Source organism: Tasmannia lanceolata, unplaced genomic scaffold (genome assembly GCF_043159265.1).
Source record: "Tasmannia lanceolata isolate RefF3 unplaced genomic scaffold, GAP_Taslan_0.1 ptg000004l, whole genome shotgun sequence".
Taxonomy (NCBI): Eukaryota; Viridiplantae; Streptophyta; class Magnoliopsida; order Canellales; family Winteraceae; genus Tasmannia; species Tasmannia lanceolata.
The window spans coordinates 783,278-809,086 of NW_027518681.1; the positions used below are offsets into that span (position 1 = coordinate 783,278).

General features: G+C 38.5%; 1 protein-coding gene and 1 long non-coding RNA gene across 6 annotated transcripts; one reads left to right on the plus strand and one right to left on the minus strand.

The window, feature by feature from the left end:
* The first annotated feature begins 1,061 nt into the window (after positions 1-1,061).
* Positions 1,062-10,445, plus strand: LOC143875994 (putative disease resistance protein RGA3). 5 transcript variants are annotated; one of them, XR_013250252.1, is made up of 5 exons: positions 1,062-1,347; positions 1,445-5,225; positions 6,578-6,636; positions 7,340-7,394; positions 10,127-10,445. XR_013250252.1 is itself a non-coding variant. In XM_077377582.1 (3 exons), exons 1-2 carry the CDS (start codon positions 1,318-1,320, stop codon positions 5,219-5,221), a joined length of 3,807 nt encoding a protein of 1,268 aa, XP_077233697.1. In that variant the 5' UTR covers positions 1,062-1,317; the 3' UTR covers positions 5,222-5,225; positions 10,127-10,445. The 5 variants fall into 5 exon arrangements, 1 of the variants encoding a protein (XP_077233697.1); XR_013250253.1 differs by lacking the exon at positions 7,340-7,394; XR_013250254.1 differs by lacking the exon at positions 6,578-6,636.
* A 2,689-nt stretch (positions 10,446-13,134) lies between these two features.
* On the minus strand, positions 13,135-24,547 carry LOC143875684 (uncharacterized). Its single transcript, XR_013250169.1, has 2 exons — positions 24,188-24,547; positions 13,135-13,795 (listed from the first exon to the last, which is right to left on the minus strand). It is a non-coding gene; the product is annotated as an uncharacterized LOC143875684 (long non-coding RNA).
* Between the last annotated feature and the right edge of the window lie 1,262 nt (positions 24,548-25,809).

A 25,809-nucleotide genomic window follows, 5' to 3' on the forward strand; every position in this document is an offset into this window, starting at 1 on the left:
AAATACCTACTAAGTTGAAGGAAAAGTTTTATAAGACAGCTGTGAGGCCAGCCATGTTGTACTAACGGCTCAGAATGTTGGGCCACCAAGAAGCAGCATGCGCATAAGATGAGTGTAGCGGAGATGCAAATGCTTATATGGATGTGCGGCCACACAAGGTTAGATCGAATTAAAAATGAAAACATCCGTAAAAAAGTGGGGGTGACACTAATTGAGGAGAAGATGAGAGAGCACCACTTAAGATGGTTTGGGCATATCCAACGTAGGCCTTTGGATGCTTCAGTGAGAAGAAGTGACTCGTGCCAAGTTCGTGAAGTAAAAAGAGGTAGGCTTAGACCGAAAACAACTTAGGTAGAAACAGTGAGGAAAGACTTGATGGCAATGAACATAACTGAGAACATGACGTTAGATATGATATAATGGAAGAAAATGATCCATGTAGACGAACCCAACTAGTGTCAGGGTTAGACTTCGTCAATTTGAGCCCGGTAGATTCTTTCACCTTCTTCATGAAAATATTCTGAAGATTCATTAGCCGACCCCAACTAGTTTGGGACGAAGGCTTAGTTGAGTTGTTTAGTGTTTTTTTTTCCAACAGTAAACATTTCTTTTAAGCTGGTGATATTGGCACTACAATATTTTTGATAAGTGCACGGGGTTTCCCGCCATCCCGAAGCGGGGATGGGGAATTTTCCTTACGGCGGGGAAGGGGATGGGGAAAACACCGGCCCGTTGCCAGCCCTAAGGGTTGTTACATTTGGTAAAGAGAAACGAAAGATGGTGACAAGACAAACACAAGCTGCACATGGATATTGGACTTTTTATACGGTGGTGGCTGACCGTCAAATACCGTGTGCTAGCGGTCCCGCCCTTGATATTTGATCCAACAGCAGCCCACTTTTTAAGAGGCTGCTGTTGGATCAAATATCATGGGTGGTACTTCCATCATATCACCTACAAGGGACTTGACGGCTGGGCACCATATAATTTCTCTATATTTTGAACCTCTTGGAAGAGGAATGCTACTTTTCATTTTTCTGTAGTGGGCACACCATATTTGCTTTTCTGAAAGTGGGTTACTCTTGTGGGATGCTCTCCTTGAATTTTATGCTCCTTTGTCAGCCATAACTGTCTAGTATAGAATTACTTTTGAAAATTAGAAGAAGAAGATTCATTACTTGCCCTGCACAATTGTCACTTGCTTTTCCTGAATCATGCTTAGTTACTTGCTTTGCTGCCAAGGCATAAGTAGTGTTAGGCACACCATATTTGCTTTTCTTAAAGTGGGTTACTGTTGTGGGATGCTCTCCTTGAATTATGTTCTCCTTTGTCGACCATAACTGTAAAGTATAGAATTCTTTTCTTGAAACATTATTAGTTACTTGCTTTGCTGCCAAAGCAAAAGTGGTGTTTAGACTCTTTCTTACACTCTTTCCTGTAACAGAAACAACAACATCTCTTCCATTTCCGTTGGTTCTTCTCTCCTAAACAGGAAGAAAGTATGGCAGAACTATTCCTATCCCCTCTTGTTGAAGCACTTGTTGGGAAATTGACGGATTCAGCTCTACAACAGATTAAATTACAATGGGGTGTTAAAGAGGAGCTCGAAAACCTGTCCAGCACATTATCCACAGTTCGAGCGGTGCTTAAAGATGCTGAAGAACAACAAGTAAGGAGTAACGCAGTCAAAGATTGGCTTCAGAAACTTAAGGATTTTGCTTACGATGCAGATGATGTAGTAGACGAGTTTGCCACCGACGCAATCCGATCAAAGATGGAAGGCAGAATTCAAACCAGCAAGGGGCATAAGGTACGCACCTTGTGTTTGTCTTGTATTACTTGCAAACCATTTTTGTTTCGACATGAGTTAGCAGACAAAATAAGGGTAATTCGTGTGAGACTTGATAAGATTGCAAAGGAAAGACACGACCTCCATCTCAAACAAAGAGAATGGAGGGAGCCTGAAATAAGAAGGCAATCACTGATCAGCTCCGTAGTAGATGAATCAAAGGTTTTTGGCCGGGTTGATGATAAAGAGAAGATACTGGAATTGCTTTTGTCGCCGAATGAATCTGTATTGTTGAAGGATATCTGTGTTATCGCGATAGTGGGCATTGGGGGTCTTGGAAAGACAACTCTTGCCCAGCTTATTTATAATGATAACAGGGTGGAGGATCATTTTGAGATTCGGGCATGGGTTGGTGTGTCTAAAGATTTTGATATTACTAGACTCACAAAAGCAATTATAGAATCGATGACTAAGAAATCTTGTGATCTCAAGGAAATAGATCCACTTCAAAACAATCTTAAGGAGATATTGATGGGGAAGAAATTTCTACTCGTCTTAGATGATGTATGGGGTGAGGATCCTAGTGATTGGACAAGGCTACAAGCCCCATTAAGTTTTGGAGAAAAGGGAAGTAGAATTGTAGTAACTACAAGGAGTTCAGAAGTTTCAAGAATCATGAGCACAATTCCTGCCTATGATTTGAAGGGTTTAGATGAGAATGATAGTTGGTCGTTGTTTACCAGATGGGCATTCACAGTGGGAATTTCAGATGTATCTAAAAAATTGGAAGCAATTGGCAAAGAGATCGTGAAAAAGTGCAAAGGCTTGCCTTTGGCGATAGAAAGTCTTGGAGCTCTCTTGCACTCTAATACAGATGAGAGCAAGTGGGAGAGTATCTTAAAAAGTGAGATTTGGGAATCAGAGGTGCGAAAAAATATTTTGCCAGCTCTAAAACTCAGCTATGACCACTTACCTGCAAATCTAAAGCAATGCTTTGCATACTGCTCCCTATTCCCAAAGAATACTGACTTTGGTAAGGAACCTCTAATCCAACTATGGATAGCAGAAGGATTTATTCAGCCTGAAGGAAGGAAGCGACTGGAGGACATAGGTTCTGATTATTTTGACATTTTGACATGGAGGTCATTCTTTCAAAAGTCTCTAACCATTTACTCGAAGTTCACGATGCATGACATGATTCACGACCTAGCACAATTTATTTCTGGCGAGGAATGTTTTAAAGTGGATAATGATAGTTACAACAACGGGGACGTCGAATTGCGTAGTATCCTAGCAAAAGCTCGCCATTCATCATTGATATGGGAGGACAACGTCAGCCAACAAGTTTTTGAGATCTTCCACGAGTCTAAGAGATTACACACCTTTCTACTAATTGGAGCCCCCTTTCGGCCCATTAGACAACTCTCTAGTGATTTTTTCTTGAAATTGAGATGTTTAAGGGTACTAGATCTGGGTGGGGCAAACGTCACAGAGTTGCCTGATGTCATTGGACATCTAATTCATTTGAGGTACATTGACCTCTCTAGCACTAATATTACAAGGTTGCCTGAATCAATGTCTAGCCTCTACAATCTACAAACACTCCATCTTAATTATTGCAAGCAACTTGTAGAGTTACCCAAAAACAGTAGCAACTTAATTAACTTGCGACATCTTGGTCTGGAGAAATGTAGGATTTCTATGCCACCGGGACTTGGGAAGTTAACAAATCTCCAGACATTGAGTACGTTTTCCGTGGACAGAAAAAGTGAATGTGGGATAGGACAGTTAAAGGACTTGAAGGAGCTAAGAGGAGGAATTCATATCTTACAGTTGGAGAATGTGATGAATACGAAGGAAAGCGAGGAAGCCAATTTCAAGGAAAAACAACACCTGGATGAGTTACGGTTGGAATGGAGTAATGATATTTCTCGAGATGGAGGAGTTGATGAGGAGGTACTGAAAGGCCTCTGGCCTCACTCCAGCATCAGAAAGCTACGAATAATGTTTTATGGTGGTGTTAGTTTCCCAGATTGGATGATGCGGGTGGATTCCTTATCCTACTTTAGCCTGACAAAGGTTCGTCTCATCAGATGTAGGAATTGCCAACAGCTACCACCTCTTGGGCAGCTACCGTGCCTCAAAAAACTCCGGATAGTGGGAATGGATGGTTTGAAAAATATTGGGTGCGAGTTTGTTGGTGAGACCAATGGGGTTAAAAAGGGTTTTCCATTGTTGGAGGTTTTAGTGGTCGATGACATGCCTAATTTGGAGAAATGGTGTGGAGTAGAGGCTTACAGTATGCCCAAGCTCGATCAACTTAAAATATCAAATTGTCCCAAGTTGCAAGAGTTGCCACACCTCATATCGGTTCATGATTTGGCATTGGATCGTTGTGGTGAGATGGTATTGAGGTCAGTGCCTCGCTTCACTACTCTTACCTTATTAAGTATTACAAATTTTGAAGGGTTAATATCACTACCTGAAGGGTTGCTTCAACCCCTAGCAGCACTTAAAAGCTTGGAGATTGAAAATTGTGGTGAGTTGGTGTCTTGGCCAAACAAGGCCGGGTTGCATAACCTCGCCTCTCTCGAATCTTTAAAAATTCAAAAGTGTCCCAAACTTGAATCCTTGGCAGACGACGGTGAGAAGCAGGGGCTTCCCATCACGCTTAAATCTATCGAGATAAATTCATGTGATAGCCTCAAGTCTATTCCTATACGGGGGCTACAAAACCTCACGTCTCTCAAACAATTGACTTTGGTTACTCAACTCCCATCCTTGCCAGAGGAGGCACTGCCCATCAATCTTGAACTCCTTCTATTCGTACAATGTCATAATCTCAAGTCCCTCCCCAAGGGAATGCTCAAGAGCATCACCTCCCTTAAACAATTGACAATTTTCAATTGTCCGCAACTTGAATTGTTGACATGCGACGTGGGGCTACCCACGACACTTACATCTCTTGGGATCTTTAAATGTGGTAATATCAAGTCCCTGCCAGAGGAGATGATCAGCATGCTCACACTTCTCGCCATTGATAATATCGAGATCCTGTCCAATGGGATACACAAGAAGTTGACCTCCCTCCGACAACTGATATTTGCGTACCGTCCACAGCTCGAGACCTTGCCAGGGGAGTTGCTGCCCACCACACTCACAGTACTCTACATAGTATATTGTGACGATCTCAAATTCCTGCCCAACGGGATATTCAACAATCTCACCTCCCTCGAAGTATTGAGAATTGAAGCTTGTCCTCAACTCCATTCCTTGCCTGAGGATGGGCTTCCCACCACGCTTAAAAATTTCTCGATTGAAGGATGTCCCCAGCTAGAGAAACAGTGCCAAAAGGAAGGAGGCCAATATTGGCCTAACATCTCTCGAATCCCCAAAATATTTATAAATGGGTCAAGGGTGTGGCCATTCTAGGCAGGTACACGTCTCTCTCTCTCTCTCTCTCTCTCTCTGTCCCTCTGTGCCTGGTTTTGCTTTTCTTCAATAAAACAACTGTGTGAATATCTCTTATTTTATTTCAAGGAAAAAGAAACCTAACATGCAGTGCATCTCCCTTCACTTATGTTCCTGTAAACACTTCGTTTTTCAAAAAGAAAATCAAACGAAGATAAAGGCGAGTTTTTATATGGTGTAAGCCCTTAAAAGACCGTATTTTTCAAAAAGTAATGTACGGACCACACTTTAGGATGATCCAAACCGTCCAAGTGATGGAAGACAACGTAAATAGGTTGTGCCCCAAAAATCATTTGCAGAGGATGAACCTAGCCTTCCGATCTATAGAGGAACTGTATATTATGGAAACCTCTATAGATCGGAGGGCTACGATCATCCTATGCAAATGATTTTTGGGGTACAACCTATTTACGTTGTGCCCCATCACATGGACGGTTTGGATCATCCTATGAAGTGGTCCGTACAGTACTTTAAAAAAAATATGGGACTATAAGGGTTTAAACGATATAAAATCTTGATAACGGCCCTCACTTCCCACTTTATAACAGCCCATACCCCTCTCATTTAACCATACAAAAAGCCAAGAAAAAACCGTCAAATTTCAACATTTTTTGTGCATGTTCTCTGACTTTTCTTTGCTCTGTAACTGTTGCAACATCAATTCTCTAATTTTACCTATTGAACATGGGTTGTTAGAGAACCTATTTTATCTACTCCATTTACCCTACTGCAGACATAAAAAGTGGTTATAATAGGAAGCATCTTAGCAACCATTTTCAACATTAACTCAATACTAATCTATACTCTTTCACTGTTTGAGAAATTTTATACTTCTCTCCTCTGTTCTTTAGCTAATGGCCTTGAATCAAAATCTTACAGAAGCCCACTATTTTGCATGAACATCATTGCATCGTGTTTTAATTTTGCTTAGGAATTACACACACTTCTTGGTTGAAATTAGATTTAATATATACCAACCCAAACATTATCTGATTTTCTAATTTAGGTCTCAACTTTTAAAAATGGTTATGGCATTTCGCAACTCCACGTTATCTTCATCTTCCATAAGATTGCACGATAAGGATTTTGAATCCATTATGTTGGATATATTGTATTTTCACTCCTTCTTACATCTTATTTTCATGATAAAATAAACAAGATTTATAGAGTAATTGAAATTAAAAAAAAGGGGTATCAATGTCCTATAATTTATGGTTTTACTGCCAGTGACTCCAGTAATGTGCAAGTTTTTTTTTTTAAGATTAAGAATTGTTAATACAATCACTAAAGACAGTTGTGGTATTTGCTAATGTGCAGGAATTTGTTGTGTGGCTATTGTAAATCTCGATATACACGATTCTCAATCATCGACTTTGGTATTGTGTATATCAGAAGCCTTTTTCTTACACTTCCTTTACTTTGATTTTCTATGATCATCAACTGGGATATGTGTTTTTACTTCTTGCAAATTAAATTTTTTGAAATGTTGTATCTATCAAATGATGAAAATGCAATAGCGTTACTGAAATCTCCTGTCAAAGAACCAATATGTATCTAACATTCAGATGAGTAATACTCAAGGAGATCCAAAAGGATTTCAACCACAACAACAACAGCAAAGGACCACCAATACATTGTTCTAGATGAGTAATCCTACTACTTACAGTTAGTAAACAAACCCAAATTTGAGAAGCTTTTTGTTACTTCCTCCGTAGCTTAGGGTGGACCAGCTATGAAAAGTAACAGTATATGCTAAAACATGATCTAGACTTTTACATACTTCAAAGTAGGGTTATCTGTCTTATGTCAAAATTGCCTTCTCTAAAGTACTATGACAATTGACACGATGCTAGTAGGGTTTTTGTATAAATTTATTCCCTTTATATTTTCAAATTTACTTACCAAATGTGAACTGGATTATAACTTGTTTTCACAAAATGACAGCTTCGTTGAATTTGTGTTATGTTTATGGACACTTTGGGATTTCTCTACATGGTTGTTTGTTATGAGATCTCTTTATTTTCTTTGCCTAGTGTTTCTTATATTTTTTTTATGTTCACCTTTGTTGATGATCTTCAGCTTTTCCAGCAAAAACGAAATTGCCAGTCTTATTGCTGAAGAATTTGATTAAAAGGTGAAGTGAAACTACAGCCTATGCACATATAACTTCATAAAAATCAGACCAACCACATATAACTTCATTTTTTTTGTTGATCTTTCTACTCTTGGGAATATACAATTAAAAGGCTTCAACTATTGGGTGTTCAATGTCAGCATTGTGTAGTTTTTTTCATATTACTTGATCATGCAGCTGAAATTCCAGACATTAGCTCTCTAAATTTTCTTTATGTTAAAAACATAAAAACAAAAAACTCTAAAAATATTATTTCTTCCTTTGTTATGTTGGCTGGTTTTAAACGTTATCTGATTGATGATTTGTTTTGCAACTGATTACATTCTCTATATTCATAAGATATAGACACTAACGGTTTATCTCTTTCTTTTACCATCAAAATTAAATTTGTTCCACCTTGCATGGAAATTTCCTCTCTCTCTCTCTCTCTCTCTCTCTCTCTCTCTCTCTCTCACACACACACACACACACACACACACACACACACAAGGCTTGAAATGCTTTTCTGCCGCTTTCCATATGTTTCCCCTCTCACAGTGTTTTTTTAGAGATCTTAATCCATTCATTGAGGTTTGTCAAACATGTCTTGGTTTAGTCTAAATCTGATGCATAACAATAACATTAGTCCAAATTGGGCTGCAGATTCAGAATCATTATTGCATAGTATACAATAAGATAATTTTTTACCTATCATCTATAAAATATTTCATCTTGGGGACCTATTTAAGAAAAAATAATCATGTTAGGAATTTTTTGTCCTTCCAATGAACTCGACGTATTCCAGATTGGTTCTATAGACTAAACCTATTCTCAAGCTAATTTGGTCTGGAAGACTTTGTTTGATGTAGGCATAATATGGTTTATTCATATTGGGATTAGTTATGGTTTATCTAGATAGCTTAGGATGTATTTTTGCTGGATCTAGGATGGGATTCTACAGATGAGAAAAGAGAAGAAGAAGAGAAGAGAAGGAGAAGAATAGAAGAAGAAGAAGAATAGGGAAAGAAGAGTAGAGGAAGAATAGAGGAAGAAAGTAGAAACATGCAAGGGGGGGGGGGGGGGGGGGAGCCAATCAATCAATTAATCCTCAAAACTTAAAATCCCTAATACATGAGGCCTATTTATGGGCAATTGAACTAAAATTCCATGAAAAATAAATAAAATCCCTAAAAGCTAAAAAAACATGAAAATAAAATTCTAATAACTAAATAACATGGAAATTAAATCCTAATGGACAAATATGCCTCTTATTGGGCCTACTATCTGCATCATTCTCCCCCTCTTAAAAAGAACTCACCCTCGAGTCTAGTCCGCCTCGATCAAATATGTAGACAATCCACTAAAGTAGCAGTAGTCAGAGTGACTCTTGATATCGAATGCTCGTGACAACCGCGAGAAGCGTCTGAAATGCCGGCAGAGCGAGAGGGAAGAAATCGCCCATGTAGAATCATAAGAACACAAATCAGTCTGTAGAAGTAAACTGGCTGGGAAGATATCAACATACTCCTCTTGAATCGACATAATAGATATGTGCGATACCAATCCACGACCATCCTCGAAAAGATCAACACCCATTGGTAGGCTCGGTAGAATCAAAAATCAACTGTTAGGACCGTATCTGGCTCAATGCTATTGACCGGTGTGCTAAATTCTCTGTCTGAATATCAACTGGAGACTCAACACCGCCACTATGCTCATATCCTGGTGTGGAAGAGGAGGTATCATCAGTGCAATGCTCAAGCTCTCCATGCTCTGGTAATATGCTAAAGTTCCATTTCCGTCAAACAACTGCTGTAGATTCCTATACTAATTCAATTCATCAATCTGTGATGGCTTTGAACAAGAGTCTTTTCCTTGTGAATTTTTGGTGGTTTAGTCTGATGGGTGATTCGAATAGACGATGTCCATGACAAGGGAAGTTTTCAGCTGATGTTGGCAGTGGCTCTAGGTTCAACTCTGCTAATGGGTTGAGCTTGAAAGGTTGCAATAAAGAGAGGATGTGGGCATCATGTTAGCGTTAGGTTTTGGGTAGAGTTTTGGGGTAGGGGTAGCTCGGCTGAAAATAAAAAGGGTTTGTAATTGGGCTTTTGACACAATAAATAGGGGGTTTTGTGGGCTGATTTTGGCCAGGGAATCCCGCGGCCAAAAATTTTGGACAGATCTTTGGAGGCTTTGCAGGAAAGTTGTTGGTCGCATCTTGAAGGAAACTCTTGGATCTTTCCTCCGATACCAAATTTGATGTAGGATCGGGGAAGAGAAATAAAAGAAGAGCAGAGAAAGAAAAGAATTGAAGAAGAAGAAAAGCAGGGGAAGAAAAGCATTGATTTCGTCTCCAGTAAAATGTAGGAGGGCCAAAAAACTTTCTTTTTAGTTGCACGACTATTTCTGCAAGTGCACTAATGCAAATATTATTTGAACCGAGATTGATTGCTATCAAATTCTTTTTAATGTTGTCTCTCTATTGGGTACTTTCTTTAATATTCAGTTCTGTTTATGGTGAATACTCCTCACCATTATTTGAATTATTTACTTGTTTAGATATCTTTTCAGTTGAAAATGACGGCAAAAATAATTGGTTTAGAGTTTTTTCTCCATCTTTACATTCCAGACTATTTATCTGGATGTTGTCATGTTTATGTACTTCAGATAACCAACAAATCAAGGATTTATCATTTTAACCTAAAGTTCAGGTATTATAAATTTCAACTTACATGTGAATCTTTTCATTTCAGGTTAAGCCAATTCACAATTCAGAAAGCATTACCCTCTCTTGGGAACATACATATGGCAGATTATCTGGAGATGGGAATGGAATTTGAATTTCATAAAGTATGGAATGTAATATTGGATAGTTACGTCCCCACAAGCATAGTTGTTTTTTTGTTGGTATGCAATTCATGTTTGCACTCGTGCCAATGTGATAAGTGAAGAACACAGCATCTTCCATTATCATGTTGTTGTTTCTATTTGAACTATTGTAAGTAGTTGCCGCATTTTTCTTTACTTAATAGACCTATTTGATTGAAATATATGGATTATTGAATTTTTCTTTCCTCATAATAAGTTGGATGACTTTCCTTTTTTGTGGACATCTTCTCTAGAAGTGAATCTATAGCAATTGGTGATTACCTGAAGTTGGTGAAAAACACTATCAGAAATACATCATATCTGTCAGTCTCATATTTGCGTTTTGGAGATGACACTTCAATTTAAGTCCAATAAATTGAAGTACTTACCGGAACCTCTGTTAATTTCAATCCATCCCACTTATTAAAATTGCTTAAACATCTATGAATTTTTTGATGATCTTTTTTCTCATTCATACATGGTAATGCACTATACTTGACGAGATCCAGGATCGATTAGAAGGAACCTCAATTACTTTTAGCCATGAAAGGACATCGGCTAATAGGATTAGCACGGGAAGGGGTTGGGAGATTGGTCTAGAGTTTTTTTTATTTTATGCCCATTTAACAGACATCTTTCTTTTCAATATGCATTTTTGCTTTTCTTATATTGTTCTATCTCCGTGTATTCCAATGGGGTTGGACCATCTCGGTCTTCCCTCTTTAATGTGAAATATTTTAACCATTCTGAAAAAAAAAATCTTGAGATCAGAAGTAGCAAGAGGAGCTGGACTCAGGAAAGTAAAAGTAGGTTCTTCGGATTATCATCCTTCAAGGTGATACAACTTGATTATGTATCCTGCAGGATAACACTGTGTATTTCCAATCTCATATTTATGCATATGGTTGCAGAAGTAAACTATTAGGGTCTTCAAGATGAATGTTTTGAAATAGCTGTGGTCATATTTTATTAATTAGTTAGTTGCTGCCCGATGTAAATACCATGATTTGGTGCAAGCCTTTGCTCGATTGCCCACATTGCTTTCTTGAAAAAAAAATCTGAAATACAAGTCATAAATAAGAAAATAATGGAGTTAGTCTCTCCTGACTAATTCTGCGAGTGCAGTAACGCAAACTTGATTTTGAATAGAGATTTATTGTGATCAAATTCATTTTAATGTTGTTTTTCCATTGGGTACTTTCTTTATTATTCACTTCTATTTAGGTCTTGTTTGTTTTGGATTCTGAGAACCAATTGTGAGACCAAAGATGATGATTGGTCTCAAAACTAAACAAACAGAGCCCAAACAGGACCTTAGAAGGCTTTTATACGCTCAAGTTTTGGCTTTTATAAAAACAGGATTGTAGAGGATATTTCTAAACTATTCTTTTATTATCTGTTAGGCCTAAAATCGGTAACAGATACGGCAGTGACGTAAGAGCTGAGCTGGGTGACCCGAGGAGCCGAGGTGAAGGAGCTGAGTCCTGCACAAGAGCACACGAGGTCAGAAGACCAACCCGGAGTCGTTACTCCGGACAGGCCCTTCGACACTCAAGTCAGTACGAGCAGGAGTGCAGAGCGAGTTTTTAAGAGTGGTAGTTCAGAAGTTATTACCCCCCGATCTGAGCCTTGAAAGGCCTTTTATAGAAGGGGACTTGAGGTGGTTGGATTACCTACCCCAGGACAGGTGTCAGACTCTCTGTGGGTTTAGGTTCACCCACTATGTAGGCAATTACTAGATTACCCCTGCGCAGTAGTTGGGCTTGTGGTGGGCCCTCCTGGGGCCACGTGTCGACAGCTCATTAGTTGCTGTTTTTTGTACCCCATCATTATCTTCTCCTCAGGATAATCCTAACTCGGTCCAATCTGTAGAGGTTTCAAAAGGGTGAGGATCAGAGGGTGAGGTTACTAAATTATTTGGGCCCCACTTATTATGGGGGACCATCAACAATCGGCTTTAACTTGCCATTGATCTAAGAGCTAGAAGCACCTGATGTTGGACCATCATTGTAGTCCACTGAATCAATGGTCTTAATTATAGTGGAGCTTTAAGTCTTACTCCATAGGATGATCCAAACCGTCCATTTGATGGGTCCCAACGAAATAACCTGTGCAGCCAAAATCATTTCCATAGGACGATCCCAACCCCCGATCTATACAGGTTTCCAGAATATGAATTTCCTTTATAGATGTTAGGACTAGGATCGTCCTATGGACATGAATTTTTGGGCACAACCTATTTACGTTGTGGCCCATCGAATGGACGGTTTGGATCATCCTATAGTGTTCTTGGCTGAGAGGTTTCCCCTTTTTATGTATGTGAAGATCAACGGTCTTTTCCTTCTTTCTTTTTTTCTTTGAAAAATTCTGTCCATTTACATGACAGGTGTGTCCGTGTGGAGGCCCACGTGTCTGAAAAGTATTTAACAAATAAAAACCTGGTAGTGCCGACAGGTTTGGCCAAAATACCTTGGTTTTACAAATCTTGCTTCAAGTTGAAAAGTAGAGGATGCTGGTGTCAATGGATCCAATTGGGATTGGATCGGGATCAAATCGACTTTTGGGTGGGTCATGATCCTTTTGGATCCTTTACCAGTTTGATTATATTCGGGTTCTTTTAATTAATATATCTAAGTCCAACCTATGATGTACATACTTTTTTTTTTTTTTTTTTTTTTTTGATGATTGCGGGCCACCAAGGACCTAACTTAGCATGCTGCTACAAGCCACCAAGGGCTAAAGAAAAACACCTCGGTTCTTTTTATTATCTTTGTTCCTTCAGGACCACCTCGGTTCTGTTTATACATATATATATATATATATATATATATATATATATATATCCTGTTGCCATTTTCAAAAAAAAAAAAAGGGCTAAAGAAAAACAACAATATACAAGCTACAGGAGATCACCACTCCTAAATAAAGAAATACATTAAAGAGGATTGAGCAGACAGCAAATTCACTGGGGCTTTCGAAAGTAAATCATCCCTCTCTTGTCACTGTCCAGTAATCTCAGCAGATCAATGGGAAATTTTGAAATTGGGATGTTTTTGCCTTTGCATATGCAATCTCTTTTGGATAAGTAATCTGCTACCATATTTCCTTCCCTCCAAATCTGTGTGATTCTCCAATCTATGTCTTTCAAATCCTTCCAAGTATTCCGGATCAATGGCAACTTCCTCCAAGGAGGGGGGGAAACTGAATTGAGACAGTTGACAGCAAAAGTAGAGTCTGCTTCTATCCACAGCTTTGAAAGGCCCACGTTTTTTGCCACCCGAACTCCAAAGCATATTGCCTGGATTTCTAGCTCGAAGATTTCTGCACTTTCAGTGTTGATAGAGTAAGCAGAGATTGCCTCTCCCCCCTCCCTCCCCCCCCCCAATTTCTGATGATGTACAAACTTTTGGGTGGGTCATGATCCTTTTCAGAAGAAGATGCATTCTCACTCAGTAGGCGATCAATCCTCTCAGCAACTGCCGGTGGAACACGGAGTATGAATTGTTCTTCCATATTTGAAAAATCTTATTTGATTCGTCACGGCAGAGCAAGCTCTTGAAAACCAGAGAAAAATGAACAAATTAAAAATGGAATTATTATTTTTTCACAACACAAACAGTGTGTTATGCATGAATGGGTTTGATGCAGGTCAAATGCGAGAAACAAACTTGGGTGTTGTGGGGGAGCTCTATTACCAAGTGGATGTTATTCTACTAGGAATTCTCAATAAAGAAGGGTATCTTATGTAATTGTTTGAAGCATGGCAAGTTTAAGTCAGTGAACATCACCTTGTAACCATCTGAGTTTTCCATTCTTAGGCCTAATGTCTACACTCAAGTAATTAAAATTACTTTATATCATCTGATTTAGCTAGTATGTCAATCGGACATAGCCAAAACAGGTGACACTAGCCAGAACGGTGACCCTGTCATTAATTCATGATTCCCATGGGGCTTCAATGCAAACCATTAGGTCAATGTCCTTCTCAACTAGCATCCTCCTTCCAATTTGCGACCAAAACAAAGGTATTTAAAATTGATTGATTAGGCTAGAGTAGGAGATTCCTTGGGAGAGTCAAGGAAATTATGAAATTCCACATGCTAATGCTAAGGTGCTGAAATCAGAACGCATGCAAGGCATTAACGACATGCAATAATCCATCACATTAGTTGCTACTAAGGACACGAATTGAAGCTCCTAAAACTTATTCTATGCATGGTTTTGAACTAATTGTTCAGAAAAGCCTAAGCATTGACCGGGTATTGGAGTCAAGCTTTTATCACGTTAAAAGGGATCAAGAGCCAACATAGGTTTTGAGACTCTGGAAAAAGACAAAATTCTCATCAATGAAAACCATCTACCTTATGGCAAAATTATGCTCTACAATGGACGGTCATGATCCACAAATACTATGGACTAGGGATCTTGAAGAAAATACATAGTTGTGCTGAAATCATTTCCCAAAGGAAAAAAAAACAATGGGCTTTATATCTCAGCCTTAATACAAAATTACTCCCTAAATTACCCCTAACAATGTTAAAAGACATAAAAGACAGTTACGTGCCAAAATTATAAAGCTATCATTAACAATACAAGATAAACCTAATCTAATCTAAGGGTCAATCACAAGCGGATGTTGAGATTCCTAGGGGATACTCATGCATCAGTTTAAATGAAACAGACCAAAATTGAATAAAAAATCTTAAGAAAAGATAGAGCAAATAAATTGAAGAATCTTGAAAGGGATTAAAAAAGAATATGATGGCCAAATAAAAAAACTTAACATTAGAAAATGATCAGTCAAATAAAAAATATAATTTTCCACAGCTCAAAAATACAAAATAACTATAAATAAACGGAAAGAATTAAAGAAAGATATGAAACTAATCACTACCCACCAAAAGAAGAAAAGGAAAGAGACTAATCAATATAAAGAACTTGAAAGATTTGAAATGGATAAAGGACAAATTTAGTATAAAAGCATAAGCCATAGAAGTCACAATTAAATAAAAAATTGTTCTTTACGCTCCTCAAAATAGGAACAACAAATTCAAGAAAAACAGACTACAGAGAACACACAACAACAACAAAAAAAAGGGCGGCCCAGTGCACGAGGCTCCCACTGTTGCTGGGTCTGGGGAGGGCTAGATGTACGCAGCCTTACCCCTGCTTTGCAGAGAGGTTGTTTCCGTGAAAAGGAAATGAAGAAAAAACAAACAAGAACTTCAAGAACCTAGTAAATTGACCAGGAAAAAGGACTTTAGAGAAATCTACGATAAGTAGGTTAGATTCAATTCAAGAGGAATTTCGTTAGGATCAAGAAATTCCAACTAGATTTACGGAAGGAAGAAAAACTGTTGAAGGGGAAAGAGGGGACGGTCTACTCCACAATTACAAATTTCGTTTCGTTTCTTCTAAAAAACCGGAAAAATTCCGGAAAAAACCGGAATTTTGGTCTATTTCTACTGAAACACCGCATTTTAGTTGTTTTTCTTCTCTTCTCTTTTCCTCTTCTTAGTTCTCTTATATTCGTCTTTCCTCTTCTTAATATTTACATGTGAAGTCATTTCAGAAAATGTACATTTACTTAAGATTTACATGTAAATGAAGAAATACACCCACATTTGGATTTATTAAAAATAGTTTCAACACTCAATTCTAAAAGGATAAAAAGTCCACTTTCCAGTTCTAGTACAAAATTAAAAAAAACCGCGTTCGGTCAAACTATTAACTTCCAAACGATGGGGTATTTTTCCAATTTTAAAAATTCATAAATTCTATCATGTCCAAACATTATTAAATCATAAAAGTCTAGTAAGAAAATCTCATAATTTGGTCTCTAAATTTTTTTATCTACTACAGGCATTTCAGTTGATGGTAATTTTCCTTTAAGTTAGTGTTGGATCTTTACAGCCTTGTGTTGACCCCGATCCCGAGAGAGGTGGGGGGACGAGCCCCCAAAAAGTCTCTAGATCATCCACGTAAAGGAGAGCTCTACTAAGGAACTCTCGAAAGAGTGCCCCTCACAGCATGAGTGGCGATGCAAAATGAGATACCTCTTGATTCGGGGACTAGCCCGAATTCGAAGCGTATCTTAAACAAAGAAAGAGTCGCATTCCAAGGAAGTAGGCCCTGGATCCCATACTATGCTCTGTCGCAACAGATAACCAGAGATACAAAAGGTCCGTGCCTGATGACGAATGAGGAAGCGGTTAAGCGCCCTAATTCGCCCAAGTGCAAGCACCTGGTCTCTTATGCCATTTATTTATTGATTTTGAAGAGTTTTGGGTGAAAATCATGTGAAATTGGAACGAATATCCTGAGATAACGTCTATCTAATCATGCATGTCTCGGAGATGAATAATAAGCACACAAAATGTCACCTAAGAATAGCTAGGTTATGAATGTCATGCCTAATTGGTGCCTAAGTTCTGATGGGCAAACACATGTATGCTACAACTAAAGGTATAAAGTCTGTACATGAAAGTAAGAAAACACAGCAAAACACACAACACAACACGACTCCACACACGACTGGACAAGACAAACCCTAGACTCTAATGCGATACTTGACTCGGACCAGGAGGCCGTCCATCCCGGCTGCTCTACGTATCCCGGCCTCAGGAAGAATCAGAGTCAACGTAGTTCAGCGACCTATGCTAAACTACGATGCCTAACCCTCTAGGACCGCTATCCTACACTCGATCAACTAGACTCGACTAGTTTTTAAAGCTTCTTGTGTGATTGCTTTAATTCAAATGAATTATGATTTTTAGGACTCCCTATATGCCCTAACTACTACAAGTTTTTTAGCCTTAAACTAATGCAGGTGATTCCTATATCCTGTGTGTAACTAGGCTGTATGTTCTAAGGAAAACAATGGGCTAATTAAGCGCGTTCTAGTCTAGACATCGGATCGACTAAGTGTCCAACCGTTCACGACTCGAGGCCTCCTAACTCTAAGAACACTCATACGCTAAGACACAGCATATCAACACAATTAGGACAGACTCCTAACTCTAAGGACACCCCAAATGCCTAGGACAGACTCCTAACGCTATGGGAAGATCTTTTGAAAATGATTTTTTTTTTACTTACAAAATAGTGAGAAATATTTATAAAATGGTGACTGGACTCAGAATGCCTGCTGCATACCTGAGCTGCCTACGTACCCCTCAACTAGGGATCAAGCCATCCGTAGTTCGAAAATTTTCTAAACTACGAAGCCTAGGAATATGCAAAGACTGACTCTGAAAGATGGAAGGACGGAATCCTAAACTCTATGAAGGGATAGGACAGACTCCTAAACTCTATAACGGTAGGACAGACTCCTAACTCTATAGGGGGCAGGACAGACTCCTAAACTCTAGGATGGTAGGACAGATTCCTAAACTCTCTATGACAGACTCTAAAGAGGAAGAAATCCCGTAACCTGCGAAAACTCTAAGGCAGGAAGGGAAGGGGTTGGCTCAAGAAGCATTCCGTCATAGCCTCAACCTGAGAAGAAGTTCCCGAAAACCACTGGAAAGATCAAGCACCAGTGACGATCCCAACCATTATTGTAAAACCTGAAAATAGGAGGAAGCTCTAGAAATTAAAGACAAAACCCAAACATCAGCCCAAAATCTGGAGAAGACGGAGAGAAGAAGAGACGAGGGGCTCCGAGTAACCTCATCATGAAATCAACCATCAGAATTGATGTTACCTTGCTCAAGAATTAATAGAAACATCTACCCTCATATTTAGACATATTATTGTGATGCTCTGAATCTATGAATCTCATCAAATGGGCAAACTGATTAGATGCAACTATTAAATTCTAGTATATTTCTCAAAACCAAGGACTGTGTAATTCTAAACACAAACATCAAAGGACAGGGATAATCCGTGAATCAAACCAAAAGGCTTTTGGCATTTTAATTAAAGATCAAGGGATTATGCTCACTCATCATAGCAAGGTAATGGCAGTATTGCTAATAAGAACGCTATTGTAGGAAGAGGAAATGAGAGGTTTCAATGCATTAAAAAGTCTTCTGATCATGCCTAATAAAACAACAATGCCTTTGATACCAATCACGAATGGGGCGGAAAAAAAAATATCACTGCTACCAACAAGACAACTGAATGCTAATACAAGCTTCATTCTTATACATTATTTGATTTAAAGAGCAAGAAGAACAAAGAGAATTGCAAAAATGACTGGTTTCAGATCAAATATCCAAGTACACAACGATTCGCTTTGCATTTTAGAAATGGGAACAAGAGAGGCTATGTAAGCCTAGGTACTTTCTCACATTGATATCAATCCTTCAAAGCATGTTAAGATTTGCCCTCCCATTTATCAAGGCTCCAACCAGACATCAATTCACCTCTTCCAATCACACTACCTCCGTTAACCAATGATTGTTACAGGTCCCAAAATGAATTTACACAAGAGAATCTAATGGCATCAGAAGGGATAAGCTGGGTAAAGGAGCGACAAACATGGTATTGTTTATGTCATAATGTCAGTAACAGCACCATCATGTTCGAACAATTATATTTGACCTATCTGATCTCCTTTAACAAATCATGAATTTTCTCAACAGAGACCAGAAAAATCAGCTTAAATAGTAAAGACAAAAGTGAATGATAAAGCTAGCATCCACACCTACTAACACCTTATTCTGATAATTCCATTACGCATAAGGCCAAACTACCTGAACCCAAATGGACATTTGGATAAAGCAATACAAACAGATCTTGTTCTAAGAGGTCAATTAACATGAAACAACTAATTTCATGCAGTTTTGAAGGGCATATTAACATTAATATCAGAGAAGGATAGAATATTGCCTGTATAGAGTGAAATTGCAGAAACGGGCCTGATTTGGATCTTGAAATAGCGAGGGGTAAAAGATGATGCCAAAGATGACTAAGCTCTGGCGAGATTACCGGAGAGGGAGCTCTCTCTCTCTCTCTCTCTCTCTCTCTCTCTCTCTATTGTATATTTAGCTCTGACCAAAACCCCAATCGCAAGAAGAAAAAAAAGAGCTTTGGATCTGTTTGGGGACGACAATCGGATTCCTGTGAGGACCGTCGGAAAAAATTGGATTTCGGTCCAGATCTGGGGTTGCTGCAAATAGCGGTGTCGGAATCCGCAGCTTGGCGAAATGGGGAAAATGGTGGTGGTGGTGATTGAGATCTATGGGAAGAAGAAGATGAAGATGGTGAAGAGGGCAGTGGTGGACGAAAGCCGGACAGAGATGTGGTTTGCCGGAGGTAAGATTGGGGTTTTGAGATGTGTTTTTGAAGTGGGTTGGGGAAATGAGAGTAAAAAAAAATGGTTTCAATGGCTGATGGTGGTGGTTGGGGCGAAAACGGTGGGAGTGGAGGTGGTGGTCGGAGTCCGTTGCTCACCTCTCTCGCCCCTCTCTGTTCTTTTTTGTTGTTGCAAAAAACATGAGATCCTCCTTTCCCAAACCCTATTTCGATGGTTATTACTAGAGAATAATATATTTGCTGCCCCTGTTTCTTCTACAGACAGCCCCTCTTGTACTGTATTTTATGACTATTCTTTTTGCAAAAAGGAGGGAGCTCAAGTAAGTGAAGAGTGGTCTAAAAGCAAAAGGGCAATGATATATATCAACCATTTTTCTTATTTGGGCAACCTCCCTAAATGAACAATTCACTCCCCTCTTACCCTGACTAGGGAAATGACATCTACACACTATGCTTTGATAAAGACACTAACTCAACTTGTCTTTTTGGCAAAATTTTGTCCGATTTGCGCGAAATTTTGCAAGTACATTCCTTGGAACGATAACGATTTTTCGGGATCCTTGTACGCACCAATGAGCAAGGTAAGCTTATAAAAACTCGGGTTACTTGAATATTCGGGTTTCTTTTTCGGTAATTTATTCGATTTTGGGATTTTTAGGGTCCGGTCAAAATGGGGTGTCTACACCTTGGTGTGATGGATTGGGTTGCAGAGGATGACCCTATTGTTCCAATTTTTAGCATTTTTTATTTTTTTATAATTTATTGTGTAATACAGTAAATTTAATTTTTTTAAGTAATAAAGAGGTTTTTTTTACTATTTGTTTATTCATTTTTTTTTGTGTTTTTTAACGATATCCGATTTATTTGGATTTTTTATATTTTTAGCTATTAAAAAATCGGTTGTCGTAGCACACCGAAACGAAATGCCGAACGAAACGGCTCAAACATTCCGTTCCGGTGGCCAAAATGAAACGGCGAAAAAAATAGAATTCATAACTAAGGTCTGCTCTATGGCCTTAAAATGGTGGTCAAAATGTCACCTGAAATGCATTGGATCTGACATTTTTACTAATTACATTAGAGAAGTTCTCTTAACACACGGAATTTAGGTGAAATTTCAGAAAAATTTCAGTGAAATCTTGTAAAGAAAGGACTTCATGTGAATTTCGATTTAGTTTGTGCTGAAAACGAAATATTTCGGCCGAAACGTAGACATTTAAAACCATGGCAAGAGGTTTTCAAATTACGAATGCAACTAGTGTCGGTTAGGCTCCAAATCAGAGTCAACCCCAACCCAACCTAACCTAATTTATTGAATAATAACCAAACACATGCTTCATCTCATCATCCCGAACCCTACCCAATTTTCCAAATTCATGTTACGTTAGAGTAGATGAAAAGAAGCCCCATCATCCACCTATATACTCAGCCCTCTGGTCCTAAAACCTAAAACAAACAACCATCATTTATGCAAACATTTCCCATATTTTGTTTGTTGCCAATATGCTACGCATCCATAGAGGGAAAACAACAATAACAAGAGAACAAATCAGCAAAAGAATCGGGTATTTCCATTTTCATCGGACATCCCATCATAGAACAGAGAAAAACAGAAAAAAAATGTCATTCCAGCCACATTCACTCCCATCCCAATGTCATCCATCATCATTAACAGAGAGAGAGAGAGAGAGAGAGAGAGAGAGAGAGAGAGAGAGAGAGTCATACTTGCTGCGGTTTAAATATGGGTGGTTGCCAAGGACAGTGATGAGTTCAATGGAAAATGAAGAATAGAAAACAACAATAACAAGAGAACAAATCAGCAAAAGAATCAGGTATTTCCATTTTCATCTGACATCCCATTATAGAACATATAAAAACAGAAAAAGATGTCATTCCATCCACATTCACTCCCATCCCAATGTCATCAATTATCAATAATGGAGAGAGAGAGAGAGAGAGAGAGAGAGAGAGAGAGAGAGAGAGTCCTACATGTTGTGGTTAAAATATGAGTGGTTGCCAACAATAGTGATGTGTTCAATGGAAAATGAAGAATCCAAGTGTACAATTTTTTTATTCCTTTCACCTGCTTTTGTCATTGTAGATGACTGAAGAGGATTGAGGTGATAGGGTTTTCTGTTGAAAGATGTCATTCCATCCACATTCACTCCCATCCCAATGTCATCAATTATTAATAATGGAGAGAGAGAGAGAGAGAGAGAGAGAGAGAGAGAGAGAGAGAGGGAGGGAGGGAGTCCTACATGTTGTGGTTAAAATATGAGTGGTTGCCAACAATAGTGATGAGTTCAATGGAAAATGAAGAATCCAAGTGTACAATTTTTTTATTCCTTTCACCTCCTTTTGTCATTGTACGTGACTGAAGAGGATTGAGGTGATAGGGTTTTCTGTTGAAGAAATTGGGTGGCGAAGGTTAGAACCTTCTAGAGTTGATAAGAGGAAAGGGATAGGTTGCAATGGGGAATGTAGCGGAGGAGAAGTGGTGATGGGTAAAGGGAAACAATAAATTATTTACACGCACACACACACACAAAAGGAAGGAAGGTGTGTAAATCCATTTACGATCAGTGCATGTCATAGTTTGTGCTATAACCACTAAGAGTCGCTAAACAATATAGTCAGCTATGTACTTGAAGATAAATAAGATATTGCCCAAGAAAATACATCTAAATTTCCAAGTTCTTCTCAAATTGAAGGCAGACACATTTCTCGATGTCAACTTATATGAGTACATTTATCAACCGTCTTAAATGAAATGCATAAATGAATTTCTCACTCATCTGGAAAACAATCCATGCATTGCAAGAATTCTAAAAGTAAAGAACCCTTTATCCTTTCTCAATTGATATATAGGAAGCCCTAGGCAGAAAACCATATAATATATATTACTAATTGGCCATATATTATGGTCAATGAGGCCCACATATGTAGTAATGAATTATATACTAGTGAAGCCTACATAAGGGGGGCCAATGTACTAGTGGGGTCTAATGGCCAAAAAAACAATGATCTGCCAGTGGGACTATTGAGGGCGTGTTTGGTAACCACTCCCCAAATTATGTTGATGGAGCACGGAATCACAGCATCTTTTTCCCTTTGAAAAAATATGCCTAAAAGGCGCTTTTGGAACGAAGATCCAGGTTGCATTCTTCTTATTTTCCTTTCTTTGGAGTGATAGAATTAGAAAATCGCCCCAAAGAATGATTATCAAACACACCCCGCATAACACAAATGAAGAGAGACAACACTAACTCACAAAATGGTATGTTGATGCAAAGAACATATGTAACTCGCTTCAACATGTACAATCAGTTTGGTTCCAAACAGAAATCCTCATACTAAGATGTTAATCTTAGGTTGTGTTTGATATCACGGAAAGTGCAATAAAGTGAAAGTGGAATCAATAGAACCAGTCTGTACAAATTCTTTCACTAAAAGAAAAATAATAGGTGATATGGCTATCCAGCACATTTCGAAAAAGAGAATCAGAACAATTTTAAGCAATATAACAAGAAATCAAACAATAGATGCATGAAAATATGACAGAAAACCAAACCAAAACTTGCTGCTCACAATTAATTTCCTTAGTGTAGACTGAATGAATTCAGTTCTGATCTATGATGATATGCAATGAAAAATCGCTTAGTGCAGGTTTGGCAATATTGAAAAGTTTTTCCTTGGGAAATGTATTGTTTAAGGTATGATAACAAAACAAGTTATCGAGCCACTTTCCATTCTTCTAAGGTTACATCAAAAGACCTTAAAAAATATCACCGGAAAACCAGTTTTTATCTTTTCCCTGTTGAACAAGGGTTTTCCATGCCCTTTCTCCCTCCCCCACTGTATAATTCTTCAAGGGAAATAAATTCCATGAATTTTTTTTCATGGTTTCCACGCATGCCCTTATAATCACCCAAACCAAGATGAATAAGAACTTTATAAAAATAATATACAAACATATGAAAAGCAATCATAAAGTAACAATAAAATCAATCGAATATCTACATCATTAAACCATCTTGCAGCTTAGAAAGACAAAAACATTTTTCCAATACGCAACTCCTGAAAAAGTACTTGCCTACCTTGAAGAAACTTGAAGAAACCCAACCAATTCAACCCAATCAAAAGAAAACACAAAAAATATTTTTGTTATATGAATGCGTATATGGGAATACTTAAAAATCCATAAAAAATCCCAATGCAGGGACCAGTCATAAGAATAAAACGAGTTCATCTCAGAAAAAATGGTTTAGCCCTTGGAAAAATAAACGATCTAAAGTTCTAAACATAATGCAAGGAGACAAAAGATTGAAAAAAGAAAAACCACGATTCACATAAACCTAGGGTTTCATCCGCATGAAGAACAATAAAAAGAAAACATCTAAAAGTGAGATCTGAGTGGCAACTATCATAGTAAGAAGAAACATGATTCTAGAGTTTTATCGGCATGTAGAATAATAAAAGAGAAGTTCAATTGTTGACAAAAACGAAGAGGAAAGCCTCCAAAACTGAGATCTGTGGGGAAACTATCATAGTAAGAGCAGACAAGATTCACAAAATCACACGGTTTCACCATGTAGAAATTAATTAAAAATGGAAGATAAGATAAAGCAGAGCTATTCAACAAAAAAAAACAAAGATAAAGCAGAGCTAGGATTTTTGGAACATACCTTGCGATTTATGCAACAATGAGAAAGATAAAGAGATTTCTAGGACCCTCGTTTTGGAGATGATCTTCGGTTTAACTTGCTACGACCAAGTGAGAGAAGTCCATCTCTTTAAATGTTAGATACCTTGTATATGCTGAAATGAAAAACGTTGGAGGAGGCATGTATAGTTGCACTTTCTTTGTCCTTGCCTTGCCTACATTTATGGTGCACCAGGTTTTATACATGTATGTGAGTATGTCTGGCAAGAAGAAAACCCAATGTTTTCCTACTGCCATTGCCAAGCGAGAGTCTCCCCACCTGCATTTGCCATTGGTGCCGCTGTGACTACTATTCCAGAGTCCATGGCTACAATGACCACCCCTACAGATTACACTAAACAGACTGAAGAATATTTCCAACATACTTATATACAGTATATACTTTGAACAACATTAATGCTCGCCTAAATTCACTTTTTTTTTATTGATGGATGATTATGCTAAGACGAAGAGAAAGAATACACAAACCCAAGATTGAGCTAGACAAAAGGAGGGGAAAGAAGGGTACAAAGAATATAAACATGAACATTACACCTCTCATTGAGGAAGGAAATCGAAAAATCCTAGGCCTGCCCTTGTGACCCCCTCCCTTGCTAGCTAGCATATCTGCGTCGCTATTGGCAGACATATTTAGATGATATAAGGAGATAGACAATCCCTCCACCCGCTCCTGGATCTCGTCAAACCAATGCGCAAACCTCCATGGAATGGGATGACTCCCCTTTAACCATCTAATTAACATTTAGAGAATCGCCCTCGACTGACAATCTATCAAAGATATTGCACTCTATGCTGCTAAAACCCTGAAGGGAAGCTCTAACTTCCGCTTCATTGGAATCCATCCTCCAAATAGGACCTGAGAATGCCCATGATGTTTGTTCTCGTCCTTAAGTACACCTCAACTCTCACAGACCCAGGGTTTTCCAGGATACATCCATCAAAATTAAGATTCAATATCCCAGGACCCAACGGTTCCCACTCTGGGGATGGACGTGTCACCGACTTCACATCTCCCTCCATTCATATCATAGATCATAAGCTAAGCATAGATGCCAAACTGTTACGAGTCGTATGGGTCGACTCTCGATTCGAGTCAAGTTGCTGGGCTTTCGAGTCGAGTCGCATGACCGACTCGCCTATGTTGATGACTCTTAAAAGTCGTCTGGTGAATCTTACGAGTCGCTGTGAGTCAAGTCGAAAAACTGAGACTCGTACGATTCAAGTCGAGTCGTTGGGCCTGTGTTTTCTTGTTTCGATGGTTGAAAACTTGAACGTTAGGACTTAGGAATAATCATTATTATTTTTTAAATAGTAGTAAATTGCATTAAATGCAAAAAAAAGACCGAGGAGGCATATACAAATAAAGAGAAAGAAGAAGAAAGACAAGAACAAGCCCCCACTGCAAGAGTCCAAGAGGAACGAAATCAAAAAACTCAACTCTTTCCCTAGAGACACCATCTTTAGCTAAACTGTCTGCCACACCATTAGCTGACCGCTTAACATGATAGAAAGAAATCAATACATTCCTCACCCTGTCTTGGATCTCATAAAAAAAAGAAGCAAATCTTCAAGGTAAGAAATGAG